The sequence below is a fragment of the Lissotriton helveticus genome, chromosome 1_2 (genome assembly GCF_964261635.1).
Source record: "Lissotriton helveticus chromosome 1_2, aLisHel1.1, whole genome shotgun sequence".
Classification (NCBI taxonomy): domain Eukaryota; kingdom Metazoa; phylum Chordata; class Amphibia; order Caudata; family Salamandridae; genus Lissotriton; species Lissotriton helveticus.
The window spans coordinates 148447165-148465104 of NC_136058.1; the positions used below are offsets into that span (position 1 = coordinate 148447165).

At 43.9% G+C, this 17940-nt stretch overlaps 1 protein-coding gene across 3 annotated transcripts in view; it reads right to left on the minus strand.

The window, feature by feature from the left end:
- ACOT11 (acyl-CoA thioesterase 11) overlaps window positions 1–17009 on the minus strand; it is a 437309-nt gene extending 420300 nt beyond the window's left edge. Inside the window, exons 1-2 of one of the 3 annotated variants that reach the window (XM_078670317.1) lie at window positions 16890–17009; window positions 16528–16775 (exon numbers count right to left, since the gene is read on the minus strand). In XM_078670317.1, the coding sequence (XP_078526443.1) occupies window positions 16528–16666 (139 nt within the window). In that variant the 5' untranslated portion in view covers window positions 16667–16775; window positions 16890–17009. The other 2 variants (XM_078670310.1, XM_078670324.1) reach the window with 2 other exon arrangements.
- Between the last annotated feature and the right edge of the window lie 931 nt (window positions 17010–17940).

A 17940-nucleotide genomic window follows, 5' to 3' on the forward strand; every position in this document is an offset into this window, starting at 1 on the left:
GTCCTTTTGTTAAAGAACCCTTAGAAAGGTTGACCTTTGACAACACATTTAGTGTGTTGTCTAAGAAAGTACAAAAATTGGTGCGTAGACACTGGAAAATCCTAAATGTGGCAACCGACACAATTCGACCCCTCTTTTCTCATTCAAGAAGGGCACTAGCTTGCGAGATAGCCTGGTCCACACTAAGCCTAGGCTCAAAACTTGGGAGGAACCCAACACACTTTGAGACCTCCCAGTGGTCCGTGGTCACTACCCATGTGGTTCTTGCAATGCATGTCCCCAAACGCAGAAGACAGAGTCAGTGGATATTGGTACCGGGAACCCCTGGATTTTAAAGACTCACACGAATTGTAACTCAGACAAAGTTACGTACATGATCACCTGCCCATGCTCTTTGAGGTACATTGGTACATTGGCATAACCACACGAAAGATCAAGCTCAGAATAAGCGAACATAAAAGCACGATTAGATGTAACAAACAATCCACACGCCTCACTTATCATTTCCTCAGCCTTAAACATAAGGCAGAAGATATGAAGTGGATAGTGCTTGAGCGACCTTTTGTTCCATCGCATATCAGTGACATTGCAAGGTTTCTTTTTGTTAAAGAACAAAAATGGATATATAGACTCAAGTGTGACAGTCAGGGACTCAATGATGAGATTCCTTGGATGACCCTATGAATTTTTCTTCTCTCATTGATTCTTTAATCCTGATATAGAGGATATACTCTATTCTTTCCTCTTTATCTGTTGGTTAGACTTTTTACCTTGATTCATTAAGCGTATTATTACATCCTACTCTGCTAGCATTAAGACTATTTAGGTAGGTCGCCGACCTTTTCTCTTGTGATTGGTTTTAAATTTAACAAAGATACATTAGTACACCACGTGATTGAGGCTTTTTCTTTCATCACTTTTTGGTCTGAGCTCCGAATTTGGGTGCAGGTTTTGCCCGTGGTAATACCTTTCTCTGTTAACATCTTTATTGGTTACTCTGGCATCTAGTGGTTTTTTTTTTACGGGTCTGCTCGATTCAGTACCACCACTATGCCTTTGTTGTTCACTATCTCAGCAATATACACACATAGATATGTATAAAAAAATTCTATGCTTTATATATATTTTTGTTTTGTTGGGAAGCTTGGCAGCGATGTGACACTATAATCAATCGTAGGGCCCTATATGGTTCAAGTACGCTTGATAAACTACAACTCCCAAGTAGTTTGTAGTACAGTCAGCCATGGCACATATTATGACCGACAAACTACAACTCCCGATGATGGTATGGTCTAATTGGCCTCAGTACGCATACGTAGATCTAACCAGCAATAAATGCGGCCGCTGGCTTTTCTTAATGTCTCGATGTGAGTTCTGGGTGGCTCGGTCATGTCACTTTTGCGAGTCTATGGGTACATCATTTGTTGTAAAGAAGCAGAACTACAATTCCCATCTAGTCTGTAGTTCAATAGCGGGCTGTGCGCATGCGCATACACATTCAGGAAGTAGCGCCGGGAACCCTCCTGCTAACCTACGAGCGTGTAATTTGCTGACTCGGCCACCCGATGAAAGCTACAGGTGACACTCTATCTCATTCTATTACCAACTAGCGAGTCCATGCCTGTCCGTCTTGTTACCTCCCCTTCGGCTCAGCCACAGCGAGGGGTACCGACGGACAGGTAGGCGACAGGCTCTGAAATTTGATTTTGTCCTGGTTTTCTGACAGCCATTCGGCTAGTTAACATTGGTGCTAGTTGGTAGTTTTTCAACATGGCGAGTTCTTTGACATGGCGTCACACTAGAATAGCAATCTCGCCCCTTTCCAACTATGGGATTCGCATAACTATTCGGCCATTATTAAGGTTGCGATTTGCCAGCTTTATGGGTCGATGGCATCCTTGAATAGAAACTTGTTGTTCACTAACTTTGGAATCTCAATAGTGATTTGGCTAGCACCTTTGGAGTGACTTCATATGTTGACGGCCAGTTTTAATTAAGACAAGCAGTTTAATTTAATTTGGCATACTATCCCTAACACTAACGATGGAGGTTAGTTACCATACACTTGTATCTGTGAACACAATTAGAGGAATGTATTTAAGAACTTTTATCGTTCCCTTTCCATAAATACAGTTTTTCCTGTGAAAATAATCAGAGGAACATATTTGTGAACTTGATCGTTCCCTGATTTAGTTCTCAGTTTTCATTTTTTCAAATCTATACATTTAAGGGCCCTTGAGTCATCACTGTAGTTAGGAGGCTACTTCAGTAAACAGGTTTCTTTTGTTTGTATGGGAGATGGACTCACAGGGATGGTACTCTTGTGTGATTGTTTTGTCTACCCACGTTACAGAGCGGGGCCTCATCTACTGAGCAGTTGCCAGGTGAGGTGAGGAGTACTCCCACATAAAACTGGGTGAGTACCAATTATTATTTATATTAATTGTTATAACTGTAGTATTTTATTTTTATCACCTATTGGGGTATGATATTGTCTACCTTCTCAACAGTATCAGTGGTAAGACTATGATTGACCTGGATACCGTGTGTCGGAGTTTGATGCTAATCAGTTTCACATTTATCTTGTAGGAAAGAAATTACACCTCCTGTGATAATCCAAACCAATACTCAACTCCGATTCACAGGCATCGGTAGGGTGTATCGTACCAATTATTTAGTGTTTTTGTCTAATTTTTGCACAGTTTTTCATAATATTTGCAGTAGCGTTATTACCATCTGGTCCTGAAGAAAGCCTGGTTAGTGATACCTGTATGACTGAAACATATAGACCAACTTTTCTATTGCTTTAGATAGTTTTTTTTTCAAACTATCAGTATTTGGGTTTTAATCTTGACACTAAGATAGCGTGTAATAAAGATATTTGTGTCTTAGTAGTCAATTTTAACTTTTCTGCACTTTTTCTTTACACTTCTTTGCACTGCAAATCATCAGCACCACTGACCAAAATTGAAATGTGGTTGGATCAATAACTGGCAATGATTGGAGTGTAGCTGTCCCCCTGGATAGGTGTCGGCTACACCAGTCATACAATGTACAACCATTCCCAGATGACGATGCTCCGCAACCCTGGTGGGCTAATGGGATTTATTTTGCCTCAGTGAATGTGGGTTTGCATGGACTTTGACACCTCGTATTTCTGTCTTTCTTTGTCTTAACGTTCATAGACCGGTAGTTCCCTTTTTGTTGTTTCAGATGTGGATTGGGGATAGGATACTGCCTGGTCTTTAAATATTGTTTCCCTAGGACCCTTATTGTGAAAATGTGTATGTACCCTAAAGAATACACCTATGTTGCTGAAGAACAATCCATAAACATTGAATTGATCATTTCCGCTTACGGAAGTAGCTGAATAAACGGCAAGCTTTCTCTTAGGACTGCCAATGTATATAGACTTGTACTCATCAGAGGTGGAAGATAACAGAAAAAAAAATAATAATAACGAAGAACAAAGTTTATCAAGCAAACTGTATCTCATTTCTAGGAGATCTATCCTGGTGCTACTGAAGGACTGACATCCAAGTGTTCCATGAGCATGTTGGACCTTGACCTTGGATGATGCAGAGAAAAGGCATGATGGTGAAAGACATCCAGAGTAATAACACTGTCACAAGTAATACGGATATGTTCATGGGGTTCCGAGTAAAAAGGCCACTTAGACGAAGACCAGTACCCTTACTTTACAAAAATGGACTTGGGAGAAAATAATTTACAACTACTCATTTGCAGTTTACCTCCATTAAGCGTTTCGTTGGACAGGGATAGAGGAATTGACTTATCAAAAGAAAGGCTGAGACCTGGAAGTACACTCGAAAAAAGTCAGTCAAAATAACTTTATTCGGCTTCAGAAGAAAACCATGAAAGTGAACAAGATCAACAATACCATTTGTGATTGCAATGACCTATTTCACAAAACAGCCTGAAAGACAATTTATACCATTTAATTATTAAAAAGGGAATAAAAGTAGGTTTAAAGAATACATGCCTTAAAATTCAATCTTAGAATTTATCACACTTTAGAAAATAAACCACTTAAGATGTGCAGTGATAAATCCAACTCGTCCAGTACAACTACAGCTACTAGCACCGTTTCCTAATAGCAATGGCAACTTTAATAAAATTAGATACCCCAGTGCATATATCAAGAGTGGCCAGAGAATGCAGAAAGTTAAAACCATCAATATAAGAACAAGGCCTAATATTTTTTTTTCATCGGGACTACAAAATTTCTCCTAGGCTCTTTATATAAAGAGCAAAATAGCATAACGTGCTGTGTGCTTTGGGCTACCAAATTATTACAAGAGCAGGGCACTAAGTTGTCTGCCCAGCCAGTTTGCTTAGAAAATGCTACTAGGAATTGCAAAGTAAGAAGACGAAATCTTGTTAGATAAACGCGTGTCTGGGTATATGTGGAGAAAGTTAAGTAAAATTGCTGCTGAACGTGGAAATACGCAGAGGGGGCCTGCTACCTCAGCTTGATAGTGGCAAGTGTTTAACCAGGAGGAGTGCAGCACTTTGATGTTCTTTTTCGCATTCTCATTAATACTAGTTGGGCAATCAAAATAGTGATCCAAGCCTAACTTATAAAAGCTATCCCTGACAAAGCGAAGCCAGGGGATCGTAAGAGCACCCTCGAGGTTAAGACAATCTTTTATAATCTCTCTAGAAAATGCCAGCTCTTCCGATAGCCAGATTTTAGCCCATAGGAGTAAAGGGGCAATATTTATACAATCTTCTACAAAGTTAAGCCCAAGCTCATAGTGGCAAAAGCTAGTGGGGGCACTGGTTGGATCATCCATAGCCTTTTTATAAATTTATTTTCCATGATTTGCAGCGGATGACTATTGTGATACCCCCATACGCCTGATCCATATTCTACCACAGGTACGTATTTCGCTTTTTAGAGTGTAACTAGCTCGGTCACCGGTTTGTGTCCCAATTTGCTGGCAAGACCCTTAACCACCCTACCTAGGTTTTGCCTCCTTGTAGTAACAAGCGGATCCCAATTCAACTCATTATTAAAAATATTCCCAAGCAAATTAAAAGGATTCATTTTATCTATCCTCTTCGTACCCACGGCAAAGTTTATGGTTTTAGTCATTTTAGGCCCGTAGACCATAAGATAGGATTTAGTACAATTAACCTTTAGATCAAGTGACAAATTAAAATCAGAAAATGCATTAAGTAATTTATGAAGGCCATTAGTTGTTAGGGCAATTTAAAAAGTATCATCCGCATATGAAAGAAGCGGTACCCAAGAACCCCCAAAGCGAGTACAGTCGAGATCTTTATGTGACAAGAAGGCATCAAGTCCATTAGTGCATATTACAAAAAGAACTGGTGCTAAGATGCATCCCTGTCGTACACCCTCGGTCGATGTGATGGGCATTGTTGACATCTTGCCCCAAACAAGAAACGATAACTCATCTCATTACAGTTAGGTCTTTCCCTTGTATTAACCAGATTTTAAAACATACAGACTATGAGCAGGAATAAAATATTAGCTCACTAGCTATTTATTTCCATACCGGCCCCCAGTGTGTGTGTGCTCAGTTCACTGCATGGAGTCCTTAATGCAAGCGATATCATCAACTTAAGTAAGTTCAAATGTTCGTGTTTTTGAGCATCTTGTACATTTCCTTAGTAGGTGACAGAGTATTCGAGCAAGACGACAGAACACTGTTGAGTGACCTCTTGTTGCTGCAGGGCAATTGTTGGACAATATTCATACACGGTGGCCCGACCGTTGAGAGGAGCACCGTCCCCAGCTGTGAAGGTACAGAAACCAGCTGGGAGAGGCTATGGTTTCAAACTATCGGAGACCGAACAGCACAGCGTTCCATGTGCTAATTAGCTTGCTCAAATGCTCCCGTCACCTACTATGGAAATGTAAAAGATGCTCAAAAACACGCACATTTGAACTTACTTAAGTTGATGCTATTGCTTGCATTAAGAACTCTATGCCCCATCGTGCAGTGCACTGAGCACACGCCCACTGGGGGCCGGTATGGAAATAAATATAACCGGAAATCAATGTATGCAAGCCTCATTTGTGCTGTGTGCAGAAGCCCAGGAAGAAGAGGCCTATGGCCTTGAAACGCGTTGGCAGAAGTATTTCAAAGATGGGAGAGGAGGGCAGGCTGCATCTTAATGCCAGACAGCAGAACACTGTTGAGTGACCTCTCGTTGCTGCAGGGCAATTGTTGTACAAATATATATATATATATATATATATATATATATGTTTTTTTTAAAGCTAGCTATTTAAACGTAGTGCCCATATGATTGCAATAAAAAGATTCCATTGCATATAATTTCAGTAGAACATAGGTGCTTCCTAGTAGGCATGTGTGTTTAAAACACGTATAGAAACTCTTTTAGCTGGTGTGGCCCAAAGGCTGAAACAGTCGACCTTGCAGCTGGGGAAGCCGGTTTGAGTTTCTGTAGGGATGCTCAACATCCTGTGATTCTGGGCAAATCACTTAATCTCCCGGTACCTAATAAAATGAATGTGTCTGTCTGTAACACAACTGGTGCTCAAGTAAAGCGATCGGATCCCTTCGGTTGGAATTCGTGCCATATAAAACTAAAAAAAAAATCAAATCCAATGAAAAGATACATTCTTATTAATGCAAAGAAAAGGTGCTATTGGGTTGAATTACTGTATCCTGAAGACATAATTTTTAACATACAAGGATAGCAAAATAAAATGAGAGGATAAAAATTAGAATGAGAAAAACCCAGTGGTCTTTTTTACAGAGGTGCACATATGATCAGATAAAGACTTAAATGTGCTGACCTATTTCCACATGCTTTAGGCTGTGATGGGTGGAATCAAACTGAACAGTTTGACACACACACACTTTTTTTACATTAAGTCAGATTAACAGCTAAATATTTATCTAGGCTAGATTTGAAAATCAGTATTTCCAGGTGGGAAATAGCGCTATTTAGACCTAGACCGCAATAGTCTGTGCTTTAGTGAGAGGCTTTCTTGCTTGAATGAATGAATGAATGAAATAAACTTATATAGCGAAACTTAGCCCATCGGGCGTCAAGGCGCCTAACCAAAAACATAATCAAAAAACAAAATCCTAGGTCCGAGAGCATGTCTATGGGTAGGCCTCGATGAAGAGCCACGTTTTTAATGATTTCTTAAAAAGCGCCATGGAAGATTGTGTTTTTAGCTCGGAGGGGAGGACATTCCACAGTTTAGGGGCCACAGAGGAAAAGGCCCTTCCACCCCAGCTGACTCTGTTTGTCCGAGGGACGGATAGAAGGTTCTTGCTGGCGGAGCGTAAGTTTCTACTGGGGGTGTAAGGAACCAGAAGGGAACTTATAGCTTCAGCACAGCTGCCAGACAGAGCGCTGAAAACCAGACACAGGATTTTAAGAGATCCTGGCCTGGATCGGGAGCCAATGCAGACTCTTCCTGGCGAGAGTGGCTGAGGAGATGTTAGGAACATCCAGGACAAATCTAGCAGCCGCGTTCTGGATGGTTTGAAGACGTCGGATAAGGCCTTTATTGATGTCTGCATAAAGCGCGTTGCAGTAATCCAACCGTGATGCAACTAAAGTAACCACAGTCTGTTTGCGGGCTTGGGGGGAGAGGTAATGTGAGATTTTTCTAAGAATCTTAATGACTCCCCAGCAGGTGGACACAGTTCTATTGACCTGCTGTGTCATGGCAAGCGAGGTATCGATAATCACGCCCAGATTTCGGGCGGATTTCGAAGGCAGAGGACAGGCTCCAAGGGAAGGGGGCCACCAGTCGCTTGACCATGTGTCTTGATCCTTACCAAAGATCAAGACCTCGGTTTTCTCTCCGTTCAGCTTCAGTGAGTTTAAGATCATCCACTCAGAGACTGCTTGCATGCAGTTCCTGAAACTGAACGCGGAGGTACTCACCGAGTGGGAGAAGGACACCATGATCTGGGTGTCATCGGCGTATGACACCACCTCCATCCCTGCGATCTTACTAGCCTGGCAAGTGGGGCCACATAGATGTTAAAAAGGGTCGGACTCAAGGCCGACCCCTGTGGGACCCCACATTGCACAGGTGTAGCAGGGGAGAGGTACCCTCCTAGCTTGACCCTCTGCTCTCTCTGGTTAAGGAAGGAGGTCAGAAGGCTCAATGCTAGGCCCTCCACCCCTATCTCCCTCAGACGAGCTGTTAAAGTCGAGGGAGATAGGGTATCAAAGGCTGCAGTCAGATCGAGCAGGACCAGAAAAGTCGTCTGGCCTCGGTCGACCTTTGATCGGATGTTGTCTACCACTACCGTAAGGGCCGACTCGGTGCTGTGAAATTTCCGGAACCCATGCTGAGATTGATCCAGGAACCCAGACGCATCAAGAAAGGTAGTCAAATGCTGATTAAGATGGAATTCAAGCATTTTAGCTGGGGCAGGCAGCAGAGATATTGGTCGAAACTTTTTGAGGGTTTCCGGATCCAGAGTCGGCTTTTTAAGTAGAGGCTTGACTATAGCCTTTTTCCATGCTGCTGGAAACAGGCCCTCAGTCATGGCACGATTCATCACCTCAAGAAGAGGGGGCAGCAGCGTTTCCCTACACTCTTTCAGGACCCTCAAAGGGCAAGGGTCCAGTGGAGATCCTGATTTAGTTCTATTCAAAAGCAAATCAAGATGATCGAGAGTGAGGAGAGTGAAGTTAGTCAGACTCTTGGAGGGATCCTTTGCCCAGCACTCTAAAGCAGGCTGAGCCGAAACAGGATGAGAGCTCATTAGATCTCTCTGAACTTCTAGAGTGGAATATATAGCGGCAATTTTAGTGTGGAAAAACTGTGAGATCTTGTCACACAGCTCTTGGGAACCTATGATGGGATCAGGAGTTTGTAGAGAACACAAAGAATCAACGATCTTAAATAGTTCCCTAGAGGAGATGAGGGACGTAGTTAGCTTAGAGAAATAGGCCTGCTTTTCTTTAATGACCCTAGATTTATAGTCTCCAAGCAAAGACTTATGTTTTTCTCTGTCTGTGGGATCCCAAGTTTTTCGCCATAGTCTCTCCTGTTTCCTGCAACTCTGCCTTAAGAGCCTAAGAGGCTCTATAAACCAGGGGGCTGAAGGTTTCCGCCTAGCTGAATAGCGAAAAGAGGCAGGGGCTAAGAGATCTACTGCTCTAGAGATAGAGTTGGAGAGTTCCAGTGCGGCATCACTAGCGTCCTTCACAGAAGAGATAGTGACTTGTGCCATGAGGGGGGCAAGAGAGTCATTTGTGATACCCCTATAATTCCGCCTAAGTTCTTTGTTGGTGGGGCCGAGGGGCGGTGGGGAAGAGAGGGAGGATTTAAGTTGCAGGGGGACTGAAAAATGGTCTGACCAGACCAGGGGAATAGGAGGACCCGTAGAGAGTCTAGGGTCGTTGGAAAACACCCCGTCCAGAATATGACCAGCCAGATGGGTGGTACTAATTACCAGCTGGCGCAGGCCACATGCAGCCAGGGGGTCCACCAAGGAAAGAGTATCATTAGAGCAAGGTCATCTAGATGGAAATTTAGGTCCCCCATAACCGTTAGGTGGGGTTTGCCAAAGTAGGGTTCTAGGATTTTGAGTAAATTATGACTAAAACTGGATCTAGGACCAGGGGGTCTATAAATGAGAAGACCAGTAAAGGATACTGAGGGAGAGGAGGATATGAAAACGTGAACAGCCTGAAAGAGCAGAGAGAGTTTTAATGCGGCAAATGGATGAAACTTTATATAAGATTGCCAAACCTCCGCCCCTGTGACCCACACTATCCAATCTGGCTAACGCATAGCCCTCAGGAATAGCGTTCAGAAGGTCAGGGCCAGAGGCTTCAGACGCCCATGTTTCAGTAACAAAAACCCACGAAGGGTTCCGGCTGTAACAAAATCGTGGAACGCGATATTGTTTTTAATTAATGATCTAGCATTGATGAGAGCCCCCTTCCGTATAGGGGGTAGGCGTAGGAAAGATTTTACCCGAGGTCTGCCTATTAGGTGGATCAGGAAGAGAGGGCTCTATATGAGCAGTATAACAGCAGCATAGAGGTGAACAAAGAAAAGCCTCCGGGGTAAAACTATAGTGGCAGGGTAGAAAGGTGGGCTTTAGTGCTACAATATCATTATAAGCATAGGCTAGTCGCCAATGTAGCAATATCTTCTCTGCGCAGCCCGTCCTGCAGCCCGTCCTCAGCGCGGACGGGCGCAGACGGGCTTAACTTTGGCTTAAGTTTGGCGCACGACCGCTGTGCACGTCCGCTGTACACGGAGATATTCATCCCGGTTAAATGTATCCGGTCACGAGTCTAGCGCCCCACCTGACCAGCACCGGCCAATGAGAATGGGACCAGCTCTCTGCCGACGTGCCCTCCACTCAAACGGGAGAACACACGGTGGAACGGGGTACAGGCAGTGAAGGTAGCACCCAGGAGAGTAAGGTACAAACTACAGTTTAAAAAGCAAATAAAGTGCAAGTGATTCTAAAAACACGACGAAATTTAAAGAACTAATTTCCCCAGGTTTCCCAGAATAGCAGCAAGTACGATAAAATTAGCAGCAAGGCAGTCACAAAGTAAAACTAGCAGCCAGGCATAGTATTCATGCACTGGAACCTCGGATCAACCGGAGGATTCTAATGATCCCGGTTAAATGTATCCGGTCACGAGTCTAGCGCCCCACCTGACCAGCACCGGCCAATGAGAATGGGACCAGCTCTCTGCCGACGTGCCCTCCACTCAAACGGGAGAACCCACGGTGGAACGGGGTACAGGCAGTGAAGGTAGCACCCAGGAGAGTAAGGTACAAACTACAGTTTAAAAAGCAAATAAAGTGCAAGTGATTCTAAAAACACGACGAAATTTAAAGAACTAATTTCCCCAGGTTTCCCAGAATAGCAGCAAGTACGATAAAATTAGCAGCAAGGCAGTCACAAAGTAAAACTAGCAGCCAGGCATAGTATTCATGCACTGGAACCTCGGATCAACCGGAGGATTCTAATCATCCTGGTTAAATGTATCCGGTCACGAGTCTAGCGCCCCACCTGACCAGCACCGGCCAATGAGAATGGGACCAGCTCTCTGCCGACGTGCCCTCCACTCAAACGAGAGAACCCGCGGTGGATCGGGGCACAGGCAGTGAAGGTAGCACCCAGGAGAGTAAGGTACAAACTACAGTTTAAAAAGCAAATAAAGTGCAAGTGATTCTAAAAACACGACGAAATTTAAAGAACTAATTTCCCCAGGTTTCCCTGAATAGCAGCAAGTACGATAAAATTAGCAGCAAGGCAGTCACAAAGTAAAAATAGCAGCCAGGCATAGTATTCATGCACTGGAACCTCGGATTAGTGCTTAGTGTTATATGTTGAGATAAATGTTTATAAGATTCAGAGCTCTCACATTTTCCCTTTCAAAGAGTCTTAAATGCTATGATTTTTTTAAATCATAAAATTCCTCTCCTGATTAACCTAAAATATGGGTTAAGAGGTACAAGAAGCCCAATAGTCTTTGCTAGGGTGACCAGACGTCCCAGATTTCCTCAGACAGTCCAAGTTTTTCATGGATTGTGCCGGCATCCTGACAGTTTTAATTAAAATGAATAAATGTCTCAATGTGGGGGGAGTGGTCGGGTGAGCGCACAAATTAGATTTAAAATAGGGTGCAGGCTCCCATTCCCTCTGGACCTCTTCTAATAAATAACCACAGGAGAGTGGTTATTTAATGAAAAAAAATGTTTACACTATTTTCGTTTAATTTGTAGAACAGGGTGCCACAACTTTAATTCCATGTTAAGTTTCACAAAGAGGCACAGTATATTGTATTTTTGGTTACTTTCTGTAGCAAAGGCAAATAGTTTTATTGATATTTGTTGTGAGAAAGTGCCATCTTTCTTGCATGGTATGCCCCCACTTTTTGCTGAATTCCTGATGTTCTTTGACTGAGTGTGCCCTGGGCTCCTGCCAATCAGGTGCCCAGGGCATGTGTTCCTTCCCTAAAACGGTGTTGAAACTAAAACCAAATTGGCATCTCTGGCCACATGCCAGCCCCTGGTAAATGTTACCCTAGGTACCCAGGGCATTGTGACCAGAGAAGACACCAAAGGGCTGCAGCACTTCTTGTGCCACCCTTAGGGGTCATGTACCTTGACACACACACCCTGTCTTTGCAGGCTGAGTGACTTGGTGCAGAACTAAACAGAGTCGACATGGCATACATCCCTGTGTGCCATGCCTACAAACCCACTGCCCTGGCATACCTCTGTCACCCCTCTAGCTGGGTGCACTATGCCAGTGCTGTGGGCACAGGTGCATGATCCCTGAGCCCCTACAGTACCCAGGGCCATTCCTGCGCACTGTATGTGCAGTGATGCCATTAAGAGTATATGGTGCCGGGAGGTCGTCTTTACGAACTCCACATCACCATAATGACTACACTGAAGACTGACAAGCTTGATATCAAACTTCTCAGCACATTAAACCCACACTGATGCCAGTGTGGGATTTAATATAAAATGCACTACAGAGGGCATCATAGCGATGCCCCTGAAACCTAACCTACAATCCATGTCTTGTCGGAGAGGCTGCCTAAGCTGCCACACAGCAGACATGTTGCTGGGCCCCTGGGTGGAGAGCCCCCCGCTCTCTTGGGCCTGCAACAATGCACATCCTGGGTGAGGTGCTAGGTCTCCTCCCCCAGGATGGGCAGGGGGAAGCTTCAAAGGCATACCCCGCCTTTGTGAGCTTCTCCAGGCCACTTGCTGTACTCAGCAACTGGCCCCCACCGGTTCTGACCCCCACTCTGGCGGGAAGACTGGCGGGAAACCCTACGTGAGGAAAGGGGGTGTGTCTGCCTGTGCCAACTCCACCCCTCAGGTGGGAGAGGCGAGGTGAAGCACAACTCCGGGCTCCGGCCATCTTGAGGAGGGGGAGCCCTGCCCAATCAGAGATAGGCTCCTGCCCCCCTCCCACTGGAGAGGAGCAGGATAGGGGTTGTACTAACCCCAGGACAGGAACCTATTGGTCCCTGCACTTCCCCTACCTGTAACACCCTTAAATTTAGTATTATGGGGCACCCTGAACCTTCCTTCCGATTTCGAAACAAGAAAGAAGACCAAGAAGAAGACTTGTCGTGCAGCTGCTAACAAGAGGACAACACCAACTGACTTGGCCCCAGCCCCACAGGCCTGTTGATCCTTGAACCTGCTCCTGCTAAATCCCGGTGTTTCCTGTGGACAGCAACCTCGAGAACCCCAGAGGACCTGCCTGCCTTGACCCTTTTAGAGACTGGGACTCTAATGAGCAGTGGTTCTGCTCAAACAGCAATACTCCTGGTACCAGCCAGGAACCGCGAATCCAGCCCACTCTGCACCCGCCGAGCCCGGCCTGTGCCTGAGTGAACAAACACCCTGAGGGCGTCCCCCCCAGCGATTCTGACCTGGAATCCAGTGCCCAAGGACCCTCCTTCGACAACTCAGACGACGCCTGCACCCTCAGAACAAGGGACCCCCCCAGACCGCGACCAGCAGAGGGTAAGATTTCCCGACGTCAAAAGACACCTCTGCACCCTGCGCCCTCCGGCCCCCTGTGCCCAACTCCGGAGTGCCTACCTATCCTCCAAGATCCCAACTTACCCATCGAAGTGTTGGTTGCTCCTAAAGATCCTCCATCCCCGAGCCTGCAGTCTTTGTTCACTTTCCAAGATCTCCATTGAATAACCTTGAGTGCCCGGCGGCTCAAAAGCACCCTGCACCCAGCTGCCAGAGTGCCCCTGGCAGTGCAACCTTTGTCCTAATCTACTTCCCCATTGGCCCTGAGCAAGTGACCAGTAGCCCAGCTCCCACAACCATGTGGCCTGCTTGCCAGTAGTCACCAACCGAAGGCCCCCTGCCTCTCATTGGATAACACTGGGCCTAAGTATCTCTGCACCCGGGTGCCCCTGTGCTGCTGGGGGTGTACCAACTGTACCTACCTGACCCTGGGAGACCCCTGAGTCTATGCCCAGTACCTTAACTCGGCCAGTCGAGTATTTACCTACAAGCAGATAACTCACTTTCCTTCCTTAGGATAACATTGACTGGTTTCACTTGAAAATTCTTCGAAGTGTGGAGTTTTGAAACTTTAAAATATTCATCTAAAATCAGCTTAACAACGAATTCAGATTTACTCACTTGTTATCAGGAGAGAACACAGTACTGCATCTTTTAGCCCAGCACAGACCCTGAAAAGTAATTTTAACCGTACTTACCAGTAACTTGAATATCCTTCCATAGGAATCCATTGTCTGGTTTTCACCAGAAAAGTTTCGAAGTGTCGATTTTCAGAAACTACAAATATTCCTTAAAAATCATTTGTTTTACTTAAAAGCATTCTTTCAACTGTTTTTAGGAGATGCACCAGTGCTGGATCCAGGATCCAACAGGGAGTAAGAAAAAGTAATCCTAACACTACTTACCTGCTAAGTGAATTTCCTCCCATATGATAACATTGGTGATTCTATGTGGAAAAGTTTCTAAGTGTCAACTTTTAAAATACAATAATATTCCTTAAAAATCACTACTGTAACCAAACGCTTTTACTTAACTGTTTACAGGAATTGCCTCAGGACTGTTTCTAGAATCCAGTCCTGTGGTTAGAAAAGTAATCTACAAAGTAACTATTTGCATTTAGCTAGAAATTGCCATTGAGTTCAATGTTGCATTGTGTGTGAAATTGTGTTGCCTATTGCAACAAACTGTAACTATTGTAATCAAAAAGTCTATTGCCTATTTTGAAAAGTATTTAACTAAAGTAATTCATTCTGAGAAAGTATATTTTGATACCTTGTTGGTTCTAAAATAAAACAACTATATCTTTTGATACAAAACAATTGGCCTAGAGTTCATTTCTTGAGTGTGTGAGACCATTTGCTGACTGAATGTGTACAACAAATGCCTTACACTGTCCTCTGATACTGCCTTACTGCTCGAACAAGCTACCCCTTTCGAGAGTAAAGTTATATCTAACTTTAGCCCCTGCCAAACCTCTGGGGATTGTGGACTCTGTGCACACTGTACCTTACTTTGGTCCAGTATATATAGAGCCACTTTCTTACACTTGCGCATCTCTTCACGTTCTATCTGGTAGGCACATATGTGCTCTTTTCAAGTTCTAGTTTCATAATTTGCGTTTGGTTTGAACCTTTACTGAAGCAAAACTACAAGTTCCAGTATGCAACCAGACTGAATTAGCTACTCAGGAGGCAAATCTCGGTAACTGTAATTGAATTTAAATAGTGTTTAGTAATAACTTCTTTTGAGCTAGGTAAAGCTCAACAAAATGGCGCAACCTCTAAAACGCTGATTTTTGTTTGTCTAACAAATAGTCTGTCTCAGAGGTATGTGTGATGTGTCAATATATCCACCTATGGCTGTAAGTGAAGTCACTATAGTTAGGGTGACCGGTCAGTCTGTATTTTTTGAAGACATCCGATTTCTCATGCGATTTCTCAGCAAGTGTCAGCACGTCCTAAAGAGGGAGGTATTTTTGCATATATCTTGGTGCAAAATTAATTTTCAGAAATCAATGTAATTAACATGGTTAATACAGTGTGTAAAAGTTGGATTTAATTTCCCTAAGCATACATGCCAATAGACCAGATTGATGCGGAAAGCTAATGATCCTGATTTTTTTTAAGACAAAATGGTTTTGTTTTGGCAGTCTCCCGCCTTAAATTGCATCTCCCTCAAAAGAACTCGATAGGGAAAATACATTTTCCCTATTAGGTTTTAAACTCTCCCACTTTCCTCCTCTAAAATGTTGGCATGTATGCATAAATGCAATATTGTCTTTCCTGTGTTGGACAGAACTGTTAATTAAGCCCTTCTGTGCTCCTCGGTCTATGCAAAATGACTACTACAATATTAGTGGACTATCCCCGTTTTCGTTTTACAAAAATGTGGTCACCCTATCTTTTGCAAGTATTTTAATAAGCTCTTTAATATTAGCCAGGACCACTAACTGCATGTTCAGAACATGCACAGGAAATGACGCTAGATTTGATAGATTACACTCGCAAAGCTCTCAAGACCTTAAATCATGGACTGGGAAAAACTTCAAACCAGTTCTCCCGACTAACTCAATATTTCGGGATCGAATTAGGCATCTTGGATTTGATATTAATTACATAATATTGAACTAAGAAAAAAAACGTCTGCCCAAACCGAGATAAATATATATATATATATATATATATATATATATATATATACACACACAATATATTTTTTTTCACACGCACGCGTTACACATGTTTTGATTTTCAAGTAGCTTTAAAATGACTATAATAAGTGTAAACTCTATTTTCCCATCACTTTAAAAAAAAGTTACAAACTAATCCTATTTTAGACAACCCAACAGGATAATAATAAGTTCAAAATGACCGTTCCAAGATGGCCGCTGCGTGAGACACCTTATCAGCAGTTGTTGTTTTACTTGCAGCTCCCAATCCCTGTTGAGTTTAGCTTCACTGCCCCGTTCGCGCCCCTCACACACCCACCTGATAGACAGGCCGCTGTGTCGATCCACTTCAGCAGTTGGCCGACGCCGAGCTCCCCCCGATGGTTCGCGTGACAGGGCAGCACCATCTGGCTCATGTTTACTTCGGTGGGGTTGCGGTAGCCGTTGGGGGCCGTCATGGTCGGGGTTGGCGGCTGTTCCTCCAAGTTGACTTACGTCGGAGCGCACTCAGACTTAGAACAGAGACAGCAAGCCTCCTTTTTTGATGAGTTGATTTACCACCTCCTCCTGCGAAAGAAGAAACGTAATTTGAATACAGCGTTTCCCAGCATGAGCGTTCCAATTTCCTCCCATGCTATATAGTTTGCAGCAGCGGGTCACACGCCCCTTCCTTTCCCGCACCTTAATTCCCCAGAGGATTGGGCATGCCTATGCTCCGCGAGTAATCTCTAAATCTTTTAAAGGAGTCCTTACTCTTCTTTGCTAGTGTAATGAACTGCCCCCTGCAGGCGAGAGAAGTGTAAAGTTTTCCACTTTGAGAAACTTTTTTTCCCCCCCGCTGCTAGATTTATCATGGCAATTAACACCTAGACAGCTCAGCCTGCTGATACTTGGATGAGAGTGGTAGCAAACGCCAGAAGTGATCTTATTGAGGTAAACATCTTTTCAGAGGCCAGTTCTACATTCCGTGACTCGATTTTTTTTCTAGTGTGTAGATCAGTCCAAAAAAAAAAAATTGTAAGCGGGGAGGGCTGGTAACACTTTGCTGTATGGTGCTCCAAAAACTTTTTAAAAATATACATTTTAAAAAATCCGTGAAATAAAGGTGGAGCTAACGGGGGAGCGGTTTGTGGGAAAGCACCAGGGTGGGCTTAGACACGAGGGATAGATTAATTATTATTGTTATTATTATTATTTAAACGTTTTATATAGCGCTAGCCTAACCCGTTGTTATCAGAGCGCTTTACATACACACAGTAAACAGCAGAAGGACATTACATTACCTAGTTGACCGGCAGTAAGGAAGCAAAGCAAAGAAACAAAAATACAGCAAGGGAGATAAATATGTAGTGCAGCAGAGGGGGAGAGAGCAATAAAAAGAAAAAGGTGAAAATGACATAGTTCGGTCACCCACTAGCCTTGAATGTCCGGGGAGAGAGGAGACAGCTCGGATAAAGTAGTCTAGGTAAGTTTGCGTTGGTCATGAAAGTTTTTGTTTAAGAGCTGGAGTTTCAGGTCCCTTTTGAAGTAGGAGAAGGAGGGGTTGCATCTGAGGACTACGATATTGTGTGTGCGTGGGGGGGTTAGGAGAAGCACGCGAGGGAGACAGCAACACAGACCATATGATGGAAGACCGCAGGTGTAGGGGAGGACAAAAAACCAGATGGAAAAGTCAAGCTATTGAATAAGAAGCAAATTAGAGGGGCATTAAAGCCAACCAATGGTAAGCAAT